General features: G+C 30.0%; 1 protein-coding gene across 15 annotated transcripts in view; it reads left to right on the forward strand.

Annotated features, from left to right (window-relative positions):
- EndoA (SH3 domain containing GRB2 like, endophilin-A) overlaps positions 1–18888 on the forward strand; it is a 478525-nt gene that overhangs the window by 377821 nt on the left and 81816 nt on the right. For 11 of the 15 annotated variants that reach the window (XM_075361385.1, XM_075361412.1, XM_075361445.1 and 8 more), the window contains 2 exons: positions 5901–6004; positions 8403–8602. In XM_075361385.1, coding sequence (XP_075217500.1) covers positions 5901–6004; positions 8403–8602 — 304 coding nt within the window. The remainder of the gene's footprint in view (positions 1–5900; positions 6005–8402; positions 8603–18888) is intronic. The other 4 variants (XM_075361486.1, XM_075361501.1, XM_075361481.1 and 1 more) reach the window with 2 other exon arrangements.

An 18888-nucleotide genomic window follows, 5' to 3' on the forward strand; every position in this document is an offset into this window, starting at 1 on the left:
TTTGTGAACTGAATCTTAATTATAAAAAATTCATAATTAAATTAATCTAAACAAAATTTGTAAATTAAATTATAAATTATTTGTCATTTATATGTTTTTAGTACAATAAATTTGTGTTTACCCACCGGGTTGGTCTAATGATAAACGCATGTTCCCAAATCAGCTGATTTTGGAAGTCAAGAGTTCTAGCGTTCAAGTCCTAGTAAAAGCAGTTACTTTTATACGGATTTGAATAGTAGATCATAGATACCGATGTTCTTTGTTGGTTGGGTTTCAATTAACCACACATCATAGGAATGGTCGAACTGAGACTGTATAAGACTACAATTCATTTACACTCATACATATCGTCCTCATTCATCCTCTGAAGTAATACCTGAACAGTAATTCCCAGAGGGTAAACAGGATAAAAAAAAGTACAATAAATTTAGACTTTTGAAAAATTAAAATACTCAAATTTTTAAAAAATATTCACATTGGTTTATATTGTATTATTTTACCATAAATGTTCAAAAATTCCACCATTGACATCGATGCAATTTTAACTTGTTTCTTTACATTTTCTGGCACCAACCTAATGATGTCTCATGTTCCTTCATGAGGACAGCAGCATTGAGAATGCAAGTGATCAGTTCATCACGTGTGTCTACGTTTTGCTTGTATTTCTCACATTTCATTCATTTCAAAGAAGAGGAGTATTCTCTGCTTATCACATTGTTCTAGTATGAAAGAACCTATTAATTATAGCTGTTTTTTTATTTTTATAAATTTATATCATTTTTCTGTTAAGATTTGTTCCATTTTGTTTTAATAAAAAAAGTTGATTTTTTTCTGTTTTTCAGGGACTTTATTATATCAATTTTCTTAGAATTAAAATTTGTACATTTTTTTAATAATAAAATGTTATGCATTTATTAGGTTTTTAACAAAGTTATTAAACTTAAAATTGAAAAAAAGTGTTTATCATCACCAGATTTTTCTGGTTTACCTGGAATATCATGAAAAATACGGGAAATGCTGTTCTCGTTCCTGTTTTATTTGATTTTCAGGTCAATAAATATAAGAAACCATCAATTTTATCCCTTATATTACCTTAAAAGTTTCAGAACGATCTCATTTCATCAGGGAAACTGAAATCCAGGCTAAATTTTTTACTAGCTGTAACTTGATAACAAGGCATTTTCGGACGAATGTTTGTATGAATGTTTTTCCTTATTTCTAATTGTAGCTCAAATTATTTCCCTTTCCTCCTGAATCAACCTGTGTATTCTTGATTGTCTGAAGATGTGTTAGGGACTGAAGTGCATCCTTTTTAAAATGAATCATCACTAGATACAAAACATGCTTCAACACATTACAAGCTGAAAACTAAATACCAGGAGTGTATTGAAAAGTCAAATTAATTCATAAGAAATAGTGTAAAAAATGTAATCACCAGCAGGAAAAATAATCCTTCTAGATAAGTTAAAACTTGTAGCATGAACCAAAAGCTACAACTTTAGTCATAATGTCTTTTATTGTTACATGACAACAACAAAAGACTTTCTTGTCTTCGTTCATCTTACAAAATTGTTGTAATCCTATGAAAAATCCTGTTTAAAATATTAAATATCCTGTAAATATTCCTCAGCTTGTTTCTTTAGATGGGCTGCTATTTAGTCTACACAAAGAAGACTTAATTAAGGGTCTACAGATTTTTCTGGAAGGAAATGATGCATATTAATTGTCCCAGAAGGAAACATTTTCTCGTAGAAGCTTTTATTTATTTTTATTACAATAAATTTTATATTTGTGATGTGAATTATTATTGAGTTACCTTTACAAACATTTAATCTTAAAATTGGAATTATCAAATGCTATATATTATTTGTAATTTTACATAAATTATAAAAATTTTATATGTATTTATTCAACAGCAATATTTAATTTCCTATAAAACTTGTCAGTGAATGATATTGAATTTGTAGCACAGGAAAAAAGTCCTGCTCTAACCAGGATTCAAACCAGGATCATCTGGATGAAAGGCAGAGCATTATCACTTTGCCATGGAGATTGGCAGAGTTATTAAATAACTTTGTTGTAATCTTATTGGTTGATTTAAATTTGTTTTTGCTTCTCAAATGAATGAAAGTTATTTTTTTTAAATTGATAAGAATTTTATAAAACTGCAATACAGCTACAAAATAAGCTAATAAATACTATAGAAATACTATATTTAACGCAGAAATGCATTAAATATATTAACATTAGGAAGTAAGGAATTCCCTATCATTTCTGTTGGATTTAAAAAAGTGTCCACTATTGATAGATGACACTTATACAAATAGTTTTATTTAACAAATTCCATTGTATCTTTTAATACTCACTATATTACTATCTTAATTTTTTTAGGAATTCTTTTTGTTAAATATATATTTCTTTATTTTTAAACTTTTATCATTTTTAATAAAAAAATCCATATTGACCTGTTGAAACACATGAAAAATTTTTGTTTTAAACAAGTTTTACCATGTTTTGTATATATTACCTGTCAAGGTTTAGCTAGATGTACAGTATTATACCCTGGGGTGTCTGAAATAGAGTATTGGGACTGCTAATAGTACAGTGGAGGGGATGGTATACTGTGATAGAGTCTCTTTGGTAGCAAGAAGCCAGTTGTCGGCTAATCCAACGATCCATCCCCATCACCCATGTCAACTGAGCTTTCTAAATATCGACAAGCATTATCATTATTAAATGCAAATGGTTTTTTAAAACAATTTTTTTATTTTGATGTTTTCATGATGCATTGATCAAATTAAATTTTATAATTTGTTTTAACTGTTTAGTATAATTTACAAAAGAAATGCATTAAATATGTTAACAATAGGAAGTAAGGAATTCCCTATCATTTCTGTTGGATTTAAAAAATATCCACTATTGATAGATGACATTTATACAAATGGTTTTATTTAACAAATTCCATTGTATCTTTTAATACTCACTGTATTACTATCTTAATTTTTTTTTAGGATTTCTTTTTGTTAAATATATATTTCTTTATTTTATTTTGAAATGAATTTTAAACTTATATCATCTTTAATAAAAAAATTGTGTTTAATTTTGTTGGATGACGTATTAAAGTATTTTAAAAGTGCTTGTTGCAAGAATGAAAATTAAAACAGCAGTCTAGTAAATGTTTGAAGCATTTATAAACTGGAGTTTTCATGTTAATGCATATATCATTTTTCCAAATTCATTGATTTGATTATTATTTATTTTATTTTATTGAGGAGATTCTTCTGGCAGTCTTGTAATGCTTTTTTTTCTAGGTAACTTTAGTTGAAAATCTTTGAAATGAAAGTGTCCCAAACTTTGGGAATGGTTCACTACCTCAAAATAAACAAAAAAGTATATATGAACAAATGTTCTATCTCGCTTTGTTGACATGGATTTTGTCCGAATATAGGACATAAGATTTGTTCCCTGTAGATTTTATTTGTTTTCTGAAAATTTAATAATGTTATTGTGCATCAAATCTAAAAGATTGTGTTTTGCGGCATCAATATTTTGTTTTCTTAAAAATTACTGGTGTTACAGCTCTGGAACCTGTTTTATTCAATTTTTCAGGTTAAAAACCTTATGAAATTATCAAATTTACCCCTTATTTTAAAGATTCAAGAGTTTCACTATGGCTTAATTTTACCCTTAGAGCAAAAAGGGCAAAAAGTTTCATAAACTATTTAGCGTTTCTTGAGCCATGTTTTATTGAACTTTCTTCTTCATTTTCACTTATAGAATATATTATGAAATTCCTTACATTTTTTCTTGAAACGTAATGTTTGCATATAGGAATGGTCTCTTAAAACTACATCTTTGTATTTCTTACCTTATTTTTACTGAGTTAGAGGTATCTCACCTGTAATTTTTTTTTTGTAGGCCTACTCTTAATCTTATTGAACATAAAACTATATAATACAATTTTACAGGGACCAAATAGCAACAGTAATTGAAGAACATAACAAAGAAGCAGTAATAAGAAAGGGAGTCCGACAAGGATGTTCCCTATCCCTGTTACTTTTTAATCTTTACATGGAACTAGCAGTTAATGATGTTAAAGAACAATTTAGATTCGGAGTAACAGTACAAGGTAAAAATATAAAGATGCTACGATTGGCTGATGATGTAGTAATTCTAGCCGAATGTAAAAAAGATTCAGAAGGAACAATGAACGACATGGATGAAGTCCTACGCAAGAACTATCGTATGAAAATAAACAAGAACAAAACAAAAGTAATGAAATGTAGTTGAAATAACAAAGATGGACCACTGAATGTGAAAATAGGAAGAGAAAAGATTACGGAGGTAGAAGAATTTTGTTATTTGGGAAGTAGAATTACTAAAGATGGACGAAGCAGGAGCGATATAAAACGCCGAATAGCACAAGCGAAACAAGCCTTCAGTCAGAAATATAATTTGTTTACATCAAAAATTAATTTAAATGTCAGGAAAAGATTTTTGAAAGTATATGTTTGGAGTGTCGCTTTATATGGAAGTGAAACTTGGGCAATTGGATGGAGTATCTGAGAAGAAAAGATTAGAAGCTTTTGAAATGTGGTGCTATAGTAGAATGTTGACAATGGATCATCGTGTTGAAATGTTGAATGTTGTAATGGATGGATAAAGTGACAAATGAAGAGGTGTTGCGGCAAATAGATGAAGAAAGAAGCATTTGGAAAAATATAGTTAAAAGAAGAGACAGACTTATAGACCACATACTAAGGCATCCTGGAATAGTCGCTTTAATATTGGAAGGACAGTAGAAGGAAAAAATTGTGTAGGCAGGCCACGTTTGGAATATGTAAAACAAATTGTTAGGGATGTAGGATGTAGGGGGTATACCGAAATGAAACGACTAGCACTAGATAGGGAATCGTGGAGAACTGCATCAAACCAGTCAAATGACTGAAGACAAAAAAGAAATACAATTGTAAAAGCAAATCAAAAATTAGACTATAAAAAGATTTTGGTTATTTTAAAATAGAACACTAAGTACTAAATAAAGGGTTAGTAACTTATTTATTGTAAATAGTTTGTTTTTAATGTAATACCAGCCTCAAAATAAAAAATTAAAAAAATTATTTTTAATCATCTTTTTAGTTTCTTTTATTATTTGATTTTTTTTTAACATCTGAATTATAAAAAAGTCTTTTGTTTAGTTTATTCCTTTATTTATTTAATATTTGTATATTATAGTGTTAAAAAAAAATATATATATATTATTTTTTTTAAATCAATTCTTTTAAGAATCATACTCTGTACTATATATACAAATATATTTATTTTATTAGATAAACCAAAGTACAGCATAAATAAAGTAGATGACTTGCCTTATTCCTTGCCTTATATCTCAAATTTTGCAATTTGAGATGAATATACATGCACAATGCAGTTGATGATGCAAGTAAATTGCAAAAGCACTCCTGCATATATAGTGGAATAGGGAAAAGTCATCCTACTTTATTTATTCTTTACTTTGGTTGATCTAATAAAATATATATATATATATGAAATGTGTAGAGAATAGAAGAGTGCAATAAGCCAAGGGATACAAACAAATAAATCCTAATAATTTTGTTCATTTATTTATATTTATCATTATTAGTTCTCAATTTGTAACTAATAAAGATTCTTTAATAATTGAAATGTGCTTCTTATTTTAGATTTTAATTATTTAATTTCTTGAATATTTTTTTATTTACGATTTTATTTCATAATGATTTATTTAACTGTTTTATTGTTGGGTATTCTTAATTTTCAATTTTTATTCATAGAAAAGTGTTTTATATTTTGCTATAAAAACTGCTAATTTATTTTAATTAATTTCAATTTTAATGTTGTTTTTTTTTTGTGTCTTAAAGATTGAACAAATATCACAGTTGGCTACTTTTGCTGAAGGACTTCTTGAATACCATCAGCAGTGCACTGAAATAATGAAGACTGTTGTTGAAAATCTACAAGAGAAGTGAGTTCAAACAAATCAAAATATATTTTTTTATTTATTTATTATTTTTTTTGCTAGTGTTTAATTTTCATACAGAGGAAATTTATTGCCTTGAAACATAAATGTTTATAAAATTTATTGTTCTAAGGGAATTCACATTAAACAAAGACTTTTTCCATTAAAAAAGAAAAAAAAGAAAAAATATGTAATAATTGAATCTTCAGGGATTGATTTGCATGGCATTTCTCCTGCCACCACCTCATTCGGTCGCCTTAAAGCACAAGTCTAGGCACACCCTGTCAACTACTAAAATATATGACATTCAATAAATTAAATTTATATCATCAAGAGAATCTTTAGGAATATAACATGTGATTATTTGAAGTCGCAGTACCACTATTCTTGAAATGATTTCTTTTAGGCCGTAGTCACACATATGTTTTGACTTAGCAGCATGAAGCTGTTCCTTAATAGCAATGATATGTTTGTCCTTAATAATTGTGTTGTATTATGTCAGACCGATTGTGAAAGAAAAGGAGGTGTTTTGTTTAGGTAAAATATAAAACTGTACGATAGTACAGAAGTAAATATACTTATGTTATCATTACTATATTATAGTCAAATAAGATGGACAAAACAATAGAAAATAAGTGTTCCTCACCAGCATTGGCATCCCTTCATCAGCATAGGGGAATACCTTGTGACATTACTAGTCACCACACCACCCCCTCTGTTCAGAGCCCTGAGGGGCTTTACCAGAGGTCATCTTTAGATTCTTTAACTGATTACATCTCACAGGCATCAGCCAGGCCTCGGTCGGAATGCCACCAATGTAAATGCCTTGGCAGACATTTGCTTCAGTAAAATACAAATCAAATTTTGTCTTCACATAAGCCTCAAACGGACATCATCACATCCAACCTAACATGATTCCCTCAAACTAACTAACTGAGACCACAGAAGTGCAGACCCTGTGCATAGTCTAAATTTGACAACACCGTTTGTGTGTGTGAAAACACATGAGTTATAAGGTAAATCAGTGCTACACTCATACTAATCAAAACTATGTTTTACACAACATAGAAATTCACACATGCACCCAAATAAGTCGACCAAATTAGGTCACCTAACAAGGGAAATGTAACCTCATTCTGGTCTGCACAGGAGACTGGGACAAATCCTGCACCTCCACCCAGTCCCATCATGGAGTCTCGTGCGGCATTACCAAGTCACAATCAGGACCGCCACCAGCAGAACAAAGTCACGCTCCCGGTTGTGCGGGCTACCATACCCCGGCAGCACAGCCACCTCTGCCAGCAGGAACCTCAAATCGAATAACAAATAATACCAATATAACCAATTCGCCTACCTCTAACCAATCCAATGCCTAAGCCGAAACCCTAGCTACCTGGGATCCTACAACGATCAAATACCTCAATTGAACTCCCTCTGCACACCTTCACATCGCAAGGGTGTAAAGAAAACTGGCTACAATAGACCACTCTTCGCGGATCATCCAGTTAATACAAAGATCCAGAAAGGAATGTATTTTTTCAAGTTTCCTAACAGCTCATGAACGTTCGACTTAATATCGGGGCAAACACAGAGGATGTGATCCACTGTATCATCAGTCTCACAATCTGGGCATTTACTCGAATTCACCAAATGAAACCTAGCCAAACACACCATGCTCGGAGAGAAACTGTGTGACATACCAATTGGGGAGAGCCCATCTTATCGCACCTAAATCAGACACTGCATGTAGCGACCTGTGGGGGATTCATCCCACCTTACCTGCCAAGATGCAAGGCCCTGGTTTTCAATACCCTGGTTTCATTCTGACATTAATAAGTTATTTACCTTGGAAATGTAACGTTCCTTACCCTCGTTAGCCAAGATATCTATTGGTTTACACATGATGCACAGCAGCCCACTGTTCTATCATTACTGAAATGGTATCCATTATGCAAGATCACAGTCACTCCAATTCCCACCAGCATATCATAGTTGCCAACTTATTTGTGTAAAAAAATAAGTTTCATGACTTACACTATATTTTAGAATTTATTTATTATGTTCTGTTACTTTCAACAAATAAACAGTTTGTTGTTAGATTCAATATATGTGTGTGAACACTTTTTGTCTCAGATTTTGATCTTGGATTTGAATCAGGTATCATTAGAGGATTACAAAACTACACAAATGAACATAATCAGCCGTTTTGTTCACCTCAAAATGGCCACCAAAATTAAAATTTTATAATAATAATTATGCAATAACGCTGTAAGTTACCAAGTTGGTTTATATTCAATAATGAAAGGTTTAATAAAATATATAAATATTTAAATAACATATAAGTCTTACTTGATTATCCTTTGATAATTGGTTTTAATATAATTTTCCTTTTGTTTCTTTTTAGACGCAATGAAGCTGCAGAAAGGCCAAAAGTCACATTTGTACCGAAGACACTTGCTGATCTGAATGTAGAAGGAATTTCACAAACTGAAGGGATGAATGGTACGAGTATATTTCATACCCCCACTCCTCCTATGACTGGTTCCCAAGATAACAAAGAAGAATCCTGGTCCGACCCCTGGTCTGGACAGGCTACAAGAGGTGGTGAGAATTATGTGGTGTTTGTTTTATTATTATTATTAATTTTTTATAAAGTCAGGTTTTGTTGGGTTTTTTTATTACTATTCTGTTCTGTATTTATTACAGTAGAAGTGATCAATTTTTTTTTTTAATTTCCTAATGCTGCATTAATGTATAACATCTGATTAAACAGAAATGTAATGTAATTATGGCTAACGTTCCTATAAATGTTCCTGTGATGTAATGAAATAACTTGAAACTAATGTTTGTCATAACTCAAGGATTTTTTAAAAATATTTTTTTGTATTTTTCTTATACCAGTAAATGTGAGTCAGTGTTTTCCAATTGTGTGTTATAATCTGAATTCTAGGTATTTCCCTGTTAACCAGATTTACTGAAAAATCTTTAGTTAGCTTACATTTAACAAAATAAACTCGTGGTTTGAATTTTGTTTCGTGTTAATGGTTACTATTGATAAAATAATATAGCAAAAGTACAAGCTACAAAAAAAACATTTACACCTGCTTTTATTGGTAAATACTAAATTTATTAGTAAATAAATTTCCTTTTACCGAATTCTTCTAAAGATTTTAATTTTTCCTTTTAAAGAGGAACTTCCATTTCCTCTTTACAGAATTCCTCTTGTTCACAAGTTTCTGGAATATAGTTCATAGTGTGTTTCATGTTGTAATAGTATTGTTTACTGCCATTACTTCTTTTAAAATTTGTAGGCTTATTTTATAATTAATGGCCCAATAATACATTTGTAGTAGCTGGAAGGCGATTATCATAACCTTATTGAAACAATGTAAAAAAGAAACAAAAAAATTTCAACCTGTGTGCTTAGTTAGCACCATCTTGTTAGAATCAGATGAAATATCACTACTTTCAGAAATACCATAAACAGTAATGTTCTTATAAAAATGTTTATAGTTTTTCCAAAAGATACATAACATTCTTTTTTCTTTGGGTTAAGATTATTCTATTATAATATATAATATAATGTAATACAGTATATATATATATATATATATATTATAAGATATAATTATTCTATTATTTTTTATTTTTATTTGACTAAATTCAGTTAGTTTCTATATAATTGAGATGGTATCATACCTCATCTGGAAAATATATTCAGAATACTGACTATGCTGAAACAACTAAGTAAATGGTATGTCAGAAATTGTAGCAGTTACATATTAGAGTGCTTCAATTCCTGCTAAGTATTATGCTGTACTTTTTAGGGCATTGTATTCTATTGAGATAAAGCTGTCAGAGAAAAAATTTTTTTTTTCAAATCACAATTAATTAAAGATCACCAGCAAATCTGTATGAAATATATTATCCAGTCATTTTGTTACTATAGCAGGCTTCTGCGACTTATTTTTGTAGTTCTCAGTTGTGTAACATCCTCAAAATTTAATGGCATATATTTAATACAGGTGATTTTTTAGTCCTGTTACCCAGTTGTTAATGTCTGGTAATTTTTTTCTAAGAAAGGGAAATTTTGTTTTGTGACACGAAGTTGGTAGCACTACTCAACCAGTATAGATACGGCAGTGTGAGTTGATTCTCCTTGAGCTGTGTAAACTTTTGTGCCGTTTCCGGTCGTGTTACGAACAGAATGTCTTTTACCATAGAACAACAAGTTCATTCTTGAACAATATTTTGGTACGAAATCGTATGCGAGTGTAAAAGAATCATTTAAAATTAAATTTGTTGGTATTCCTCCACCTGAAAAAATGTCAATTTCTACGCTAGCTAACCGATTTTGAGAGACAGGTAGTGTTTGCGACAGTAAACGTAGCGATCGACCGACTCGCTTGACAGATGACGTTTTAGATAATGTGAAAACAAGATTGCTCAATTCTCCATGGAAAAGTTTACGAAAACTTTCCAGGCAAGTCGGTTTGTGATATTCGAGTGTTCAGAAAGCCGCTAAAAAATTGAAATTGTATCCGTATCGCGTACGATTAGTCCAAGAGCTTCAGCCTCCAGATTTAAACAAGTGATTGCAATATTGCCGTTGGTATAGGTCTCTCGTAAACGATAATGGAATCAAATTTTTAAACACAATTTTCTTTAGTGATAAAATCTTGGATCCTTCTCAATGGTTATGTGAACAGTCTAAACTGTCGAATTGGGGCGGTTGAAAATTCTAACGCTTTACAAGACAAATCTTTGCATCCTGAAAAAATTGGTGTGTGGTGTGCGATATCTCGTCATCGTATAGTTGGACCCATACTCTTCAAATAGACAGTAAATGGTGAAGTATACAGGAATATTGTGTACCAATTTGTGTCCCTCCTGGAACCTCAAGAACGATATTGCTGGTTTCAGCAAGACAACACTACATGCCTCACATCTCGAGAAACCGTGGATTTTCTGCAAGAGTTCTTTGACGATCGAATAATAAGCAAGGGCTTATCTCCTCCAAGATCCCCAGACCTCACATCTCCTGACTACTTTTTGTGGGGCTATATTAAGTTCGAGGCCTTCAAAAACAATCCTCACACTATTGATGAACTTTAAAGTCAATATTACAGAATTGATCACGAATATTTCCAATGCGACTCTTAAAAAGGTTTCTGCTAATATGCTGAAAAGAGTCCGTGCGTGTATAACTGCAAGGGGTGGGCATTTTGAGCATATTTTTTTAACAATTATGTAAGTAATAGCTTTTTGTTAAAAATCTTTTGTAAGGAACAAATACATTTTTTTATTCCACCTAAATTTCCCTTTCTTAAATTACATTTAAAATTGGGTAACAGGACTAAAAAATCACTTTGTAGGATTGTTATTAGTTATTAAAGTTAGTAAATCTTCTAAGTACAGCATTGTGCAAATTAATATGAACACTTTCAAATTTTTATATTTTACTTGCATGAATTTACACAAGACAATTTTATTTTTATAAAATACATCTGTCTTTTTATTTTAACAGTTCTTTCACTCTTTTTGGAATAGATTGGTTTTTTACTTTGTTTTTTTAATTTTTCATTCCAAAACCATACCTGGATTGCATTTTAATGCAAACATGTTTTGCGAACGTCTTGCTGTGTAAAAAGTCTTTGAGCTGGCCAAACAAATGAAAATTGGATGGGGCAAGGTCTGGGCTGTAAGGAGGATGTGGCAATATCTCCCGACTCAACTTCTCTAGCATTTCTTTCATTCTCTGAGCGCTGTAGAGGCATGCATTGTCATGCAAGAGAATCACATCTTTTGAGGAGCGCCCTGACATTTTCGCCTTACCATGGGTCTCACTTTCTGTTGGAGCATGTTAGAATAGTACTCACTGTTCATGGTACACCTGTCTTCATGAATTATATCATTTATGCAATTTTTCAGTATGGTAGCTGAAACTTTAACCAGTCTTTGATAGCAATGAAGATCATACTTGTCTTGCTTGAATTAAACTGGTCCACCCACTTATACATATCACTGCGATTTAAACACTTTGCACTTTGTGCAAACACTGCACTTTTTAATATTCTTGAGTAAATTTCCATCGGTCTCATGCCTTCTAATAGCAAAAATATTATCACTGAACATTGCTCTTCCAGTGTACATGTTTTAAGCAAATCTGATTCTGAAATCAACAAAAGAGGTTACATTTAGATTAATTTATTTCCCAAGGTTATCAACTTGACCCTCAAAAGGTTTCTTCATTCTCATTGAATGAACTGTTTTTTCTATACATCAATTTGCCTTGTTAATTATTAAATGTTCCTTGTATATATTACAATTATTCTAAACTTGTTCTAGTATTTTCATTGACACGCTCATTAGTGTCTATATACTACAATATTACTTTATCTAACAGATATTTGAAACTTGACTAGGAAAATTCTGCCAAAATCACTATCATCAAAAACTAAAAAAATATGGAAAAAATTGACATAAAAGCAAAAAAATTACTTTTGGCGTAGATTATTTAAAAGATGTCAGCAGAAAATTTAGATCTCAATAAAACTAGTCATCAGGAACCTGATATGAATCTCAAGTCACTTCCAAAAATGATACAGAAATTCCAAAAAATAACAAGTATCTTTTTTTCAAGTTTATTAGAAAAAGTGAAAAGTGTAGCTATTTCCAATCGGCTTCTTGCCTTATTGTCTTTAATTGTTGGATATCATACATCAGTCCCTCCAAAATAATTGTAAGTTGAAATTTAACGTGGTTAATCACACAATCACTCCAGTCTTCCCAAAATGTTATTGTTGTCTAATAATTATCATTATTCCAGGAGGATGCTAATCTGGTGCAGCTTGTATCCCACATATTTTATACAGATTATAGCCATACTAAAAGGTGGGATAAACAATGTACATAATAAATTAATGTTCTTTTTGTTATAAAACTAATGTAAGGGAAACCGACCATTAAATCAGCAAAACTGTTTTCAGTTTAATTATTGCATAAACTTTATTAAAGAGAAAAAATATATTCTGTTAAACTCAATTAATCCTGACTTTGTAATTTTATTATTATTATTATTATTTATTTATTATTTTTTATAAATGAATTGTTTATTTATTTTTATTATATATAAATATAATTTTTGTTAATAAGTAATTTATTTTCATATATTTATTTATTTATTTTATTTTTTTTTATTGAATGAATTAGTTGTGTTAATTTTGTTAATCATGGCCCATTGGTATTGATGTGTAATTTATTGATATATAATCGTTTCCACTTAACTAAATCTTTAATAGTATGTTCGAGCGCTTTTGGATTAGTAATCCAACCTAAGGAACATTGATGTGTTATAATTATAATTAATTCACATATCATTAATTATACTAATTTGAATTTTAAAAACAAAAATTATAAATATAACAATTGATTGTCAAAAGGTAAAATAATGTAAATGTTACCGTCATGTCAGTATGAAGGTCTCAATTGTTATCCAATTTGTCATAACAATTGAGACCTTCATACCGACATGACAGATAATGTTTACATTATTTTTCCTTTTGATGATCAATTGTTATATTTATAATTTTTGTTTTTAAAATTCAAGTCAGTAAATTAATGATATGTGAAGTAAATAATTATAATTATAACACATCAATGTTCCTGAGGATGGATTACTGATCCGAAAGCGCTGGAACATACTATTAAAGATTGTTGGTAAGTGGAAACTATTATATAAATTAATTACTTGCGATAAATTCAACATTTACGTTTTTATATTATGACTTTGTTAGATACAAAGATATTTATAAAAGTTGTTTTACCATAATTATGAGATATATGCCAATATTAACCACTTTAAAATGCAGGTTTTTTGCTTTTTTTATAATATATGTATGTGTGTATGTATATCAAAACATTTTTATTATCTGTTTAATATGAAGTTTAATTAAATTATTTCAATCATGTCTGAGGATGCAAGATCCCGTGACAGTACTTTTATGATAAAATTAAGGTAAGAATGTCTTATCTCAATATTTTGTACGAGGTGATTTATATGAATAGAATATAAAATACTCAAAACACTATGTCTTTGTGGAATTATATTATTTAATGTGTAATTCAACTTTATGTGACTTAACACATGTAGCACTATAAGTACTAATTAAAAGATATAGTGTTTTTTTCTTTCTTGTACTAAATTTTATTTAATATGTATCATCAAGATGTTTTACTTACTTTGTTTTGTACTTAAATTTGCTTTAAAAGCCGTAAGCTTTTAAAGCAAATTAATGAATAAGTATGTTTAAAATAACGTAATAGTATATTTCAATTATTTTGTTTGTATTAAGGAAAGCCAACTTAAAAAAAAAAAAAAAAATTACAAGATCAGTTTTTAAAAATCTATTTTAACTAGATTGTACTTTTATTATTTAATTAAATGTAATGATCAAATCATAATTTTTGCAGGCATCATTACATGATGGTCATCTAATAAGTTAAAAGACAAATGATTGTGTTTTAATGTAGTCAGTCTATTATATAAATTTAATCACTTTATTTTTCAACATTATCCCAAAGTTCTTTTTTATTTTTGTGGTTGTAAAATATAATTTTATATAATGACTTATTGAAGAACCCAAATAAAAAAAACCTACAAGACATAGTACACTGTAAGATGGATGTAGCAAGCTCTAAATAGCCTAATTTTTTCTAATTTATTGTGCAATGTGCAGATGAGCATCAGTCTAAAGAAGAAGCACTTCTTTTTCGATAATTTTTTTAAATTTCACACATTTGCTGTGCTTTATTTTCAAGTACACTTTGTTATACTGAATATTGATAATATATACATATACACAAGGCTTGGCTGATAAATTTTGCACATATATGCATAGCATGAGAATGATAAGAGATATTGGAATGAAATAAAAAATGAATAAAATTGCAATACCTTAGCTATAAAACGCAGTATTTATTTTGCAATATAATCCCCGTTCACACTGATACACTTTTCCCAACGTATGACAAGTTTTGGCATTTTATCACTGAAAAATTCTGGCAGTCTTTCTCGGATCCAACTGGGCACAGCTTCCTTCACCTCATCGTCGTTGGCGTAATGATTACCTTTGAGATCCCTCATGAGATGAGGGAAGTGGAAGTCGCACAGTGCCAAATCTGGCGATTATGGCAGATGTGGAATAGGCTCAAACTTCAGCTTGCAGAGAGCCATCAGAGAGTTTGCACGGTACCCACTGTGCACAGATTTTATGATAACCCATTTGCTCAACAATATGATCTACTCATTCTTTAGATATGCATAACTGAATAGCAATCTGTTGCTGGATGATTTGCCGGTCAGTTTGAAGCAAATCGTCCACCTCCTTTTGTTGTTTCTCGTCAGTCACAGAAACTGGTCGTCTACTGTGAGGCACATCCTCAATTGTCACTTTACCAGTTTCACATTTGCAAAATGTCATTGCCCACCTATTCACAGTACTACTGTAAACCACTTTTAAACAATGAGAAATATTCATAGGATTCACATTTTCTGCTGTTAAAAATTTTATCACTGCACGATATTTTAACCATGTTGACATACTGGCCTTACTCGACTCCACTTTACCTGCTACTGAAAACAAACCAGTGAATGGGTTTCAACGCATTATCGCAGGTTTGTAGAGGTGATTTTGGCTATCATGTGCTGCCACGCCCAACATTTGTCTCCGTGTAGCATGCTAGAGTGCAAAATTTATCAGCCGAGCCTCATGTATATATATATTTAATAATATATGAAATATAAACCACCAAAACACAGTAATTACATAAGTTAAACTTACCATATTATTTCTTCATATTAAATTTATTAGTTATTCTTTTTTATAATTTGTCATTTTTTTGAAAATTGTAATAAGATATCTTATTGTCACATTTAATATAATAAAGAATTTTAATGTAATAAATATAGAATTTAAGACCAACTGAAGGTGCGAGATACTGTGACAACCAGTTGTTGGAAATTAATATGGTCAGTTTAACTTATCCAATTACGGTTTTTTTGGTAGTTTATATTTAATATAATATTAAATTTTATTAGCACAATGGTCAAAATGTTACTGAATTATCTGAATATTCAAACAAAACATTATAAAGCCTATATACAAACTTTTAAAAAAATCACAGAAAATTGAACTTCTATGGTCGGTATCATTACCTTGCGGCTGCCGTAAGAGGAAAGTTAAAGCACAATAGGCAAATCAAATTGACTCGTGTGGTACACACGTTGTACATATTTGAGAGAACACAGTTGCTGTATGTGGCAAGCGACCCAGTTTGTCGGTTAGTCATTCAACGATCCACTGTACTGTCATAATGGATAATATGTGTGCTGCAACTGCATCCATTTTAAACCATAGAAAAAACTTGAGCAGAATCACTGTTCTGGGTCGGTGAATAATATTGAAATCGATTTCAATGTGGAAATGGACTATTAAAAAACTATTAATGGTAATGGACTATTAATTTATTTCATACGTTATGTATGAAATAAATAAAATACAGTAAGAAATTTTTGCTTAATTACAGTCGGTGACTTATATTAATGATATAAACCGATTTAAAGAAAATTGACAAAAATTTTCAAGAAGTCATTTCAGCACAGGAAGATTAGTATTTAGTTTAACTGCTGGAAACAGCTACACAAGACAGGATGTATCCATTTCCTGCCTTGCATTGAACAAGAAAAACAATATTACTGTCCACACTCGCATAACTGTTTGATTTCAATTCCCTTTGTTGTTGACCTAACAGCCAACAAGTGATTTGCTCCGCAGCAGTGTTCACTCTGGAACATTTTCTTTATGTTGTGTGAGGCAATCATGTTAGCATTGTCTGTGGCAAACATTTGAACTCGCCTTGCTCATTGTAGCCATGGGTAATGCAGAATATACAGAATGTGGCGTGATATCGATATTTAGCATCTTGAAAAATTGTTTTTATGAATTGTTTGGATGATGGTCAGGTCTTGAGAGCTTATTCTGACCACAGAACTGGAATTCTTCTGCTTCATGCTTTTCTTCACAGATTCTGGCTTATATTGATGTTTCCAGATCTAATTACAAATTGTTTGCTGTTTTTCCCAAAAATTCATCGCTTTCACTCAAATAATGTTGTTTAAGTTTGTTACAGAATTGAATCCAGTTTCTTCACAGTTTTCTGTAATTTTATACTGTGATTCACTTCATTACAAATATTGAGTAAAATATACTGTTGCAGTACAATTTTACTGAAACTTCCATACCTTCTTGAATAAGTTAATCAATATGATACTCAAACTGTCAATTTCACTTGGTTGTTGAAATATTGATTATCATTAAAACATATTCAGCCATTATTTCTGACCTTTTAACCAGTTTATAAAAAATTTCATAATTTACACAACTTTTCTATTCTGCTTGAGCTTTCAGAAGTAATTATCAAATTTCTTACACCCGATAAGGAAAACTTATCGATAATTTTAAAAGTGGATTTCTCAAAAGAACTTAGGACGTAGAGTTGTTGGTGATAGTTATTTATGTTAATCGGCTATTTTAAATTGATATTCAGGATGCCAACTTATCATTTTGAAAGTATCATATTTTTTTATTTAGATGTTTAATTACAATTTTGTTTCTTTACTTATTAAATGACCTTTGTGTACAATAAGTTTTTTGATTACACAATATAGAGAATTCAGTTAGCACAGTCTGCAACAAAATACATAGTCTGAACTTAGAATTAATATATTTTATCACTTATGAATTTAAAAAAAGAAAATTAAATATAGGTACTGATTTATTTTAATGCTTTTTCAGTTTTGTTCTGAATTTTTTTTAACATGCTTTATATAAATTAAGTGAAAACTAATGCAGTTATAAGAATTTTGAAACTGTTTGTTACATCCTATTGCAAACATAATAATTTTCAAGAGATGTTCAAAAAAGTTTTTTTTTAATATTATTAAACGTTTTCTACCAGGGTGTAATTGCACTTGCTGTCTGGTTTTAAAAATGATTTACTTAAAAAATAGCAAAACATCACATATTTTTTTCTTTTATTTGGAACGCCAAAGTGGCGGGAGAGTCACAAATTTCTCCCTTCGAATCGCAGAGCCTGGACAGGTCCCTTGCTGCTGTATGATTCTGTTAATCGGGCGTGTTTCAAGTGTTTATTTTAATGTCGGGTCTAATTTTAAAGTTTTGTTTTAATTTAATGGACGGATTTTCTTTTTTGCAATATAAAATTTTCATTGATGAATTTAAATAATGTTAAAGTTTTTTTATTATAAGGAGTACAACTATAAAAGTTAATTAAAAAAATTAAGTATTTTTGAAGTCTACAGTATACAAATTGCTATAAAAATAAACTCAGATATATTCACAATGATGTTAATTTCTAGGCATAGTGATGCAAAATTGATGAAATCACGGTTTGATAAACCTCATAAATTCAGTACTCAAAACTGTTTTGGATCTTATCATCACGTGAGCAAAATTTAGAAAGTGCTGTAAATATATCAGTACGTAGAATAATATTTGGTATATTATTTAGTAAAAATAAAGAAATATGAAGCACATAGACAATTCTTTTAATGATGATTGATCCTTCGTTATTTATTTAACAGAAAATGAAAGAGACTAATAATATATGTCACAGAAGTAATTGCTCTTTATCTTAGAAGTTTTATATTTTATGAATCAATTTATTTACAAAATTGAGTTTTATACTGAAGTACAAGTTGTTCTTTTCTATATTATTTCTTTTATTATTAGCTGCATTTTGTTAAAAGATACCTAAAAAAAATAATGTAAAAATTACATTTAAAAAGTTCCGTGTTTATCACATACTTT

Source organism: Lycorma delicatula, chromosome 1 (genome assembly GCF_047948215.1).
Source record: "Lycorma delicatula isolate Av1 chromosome 1, ASM4794821v1, whole genome shotgun sequence".
In the NCBI taxonomy this organism is placed as follows: domain Eukaryota; kingdom Metazoa; phylum Arthropoda; class Insecta; order Hemiptera; family Fulgoridae; genus Lycorma; species Lycorma delicatula.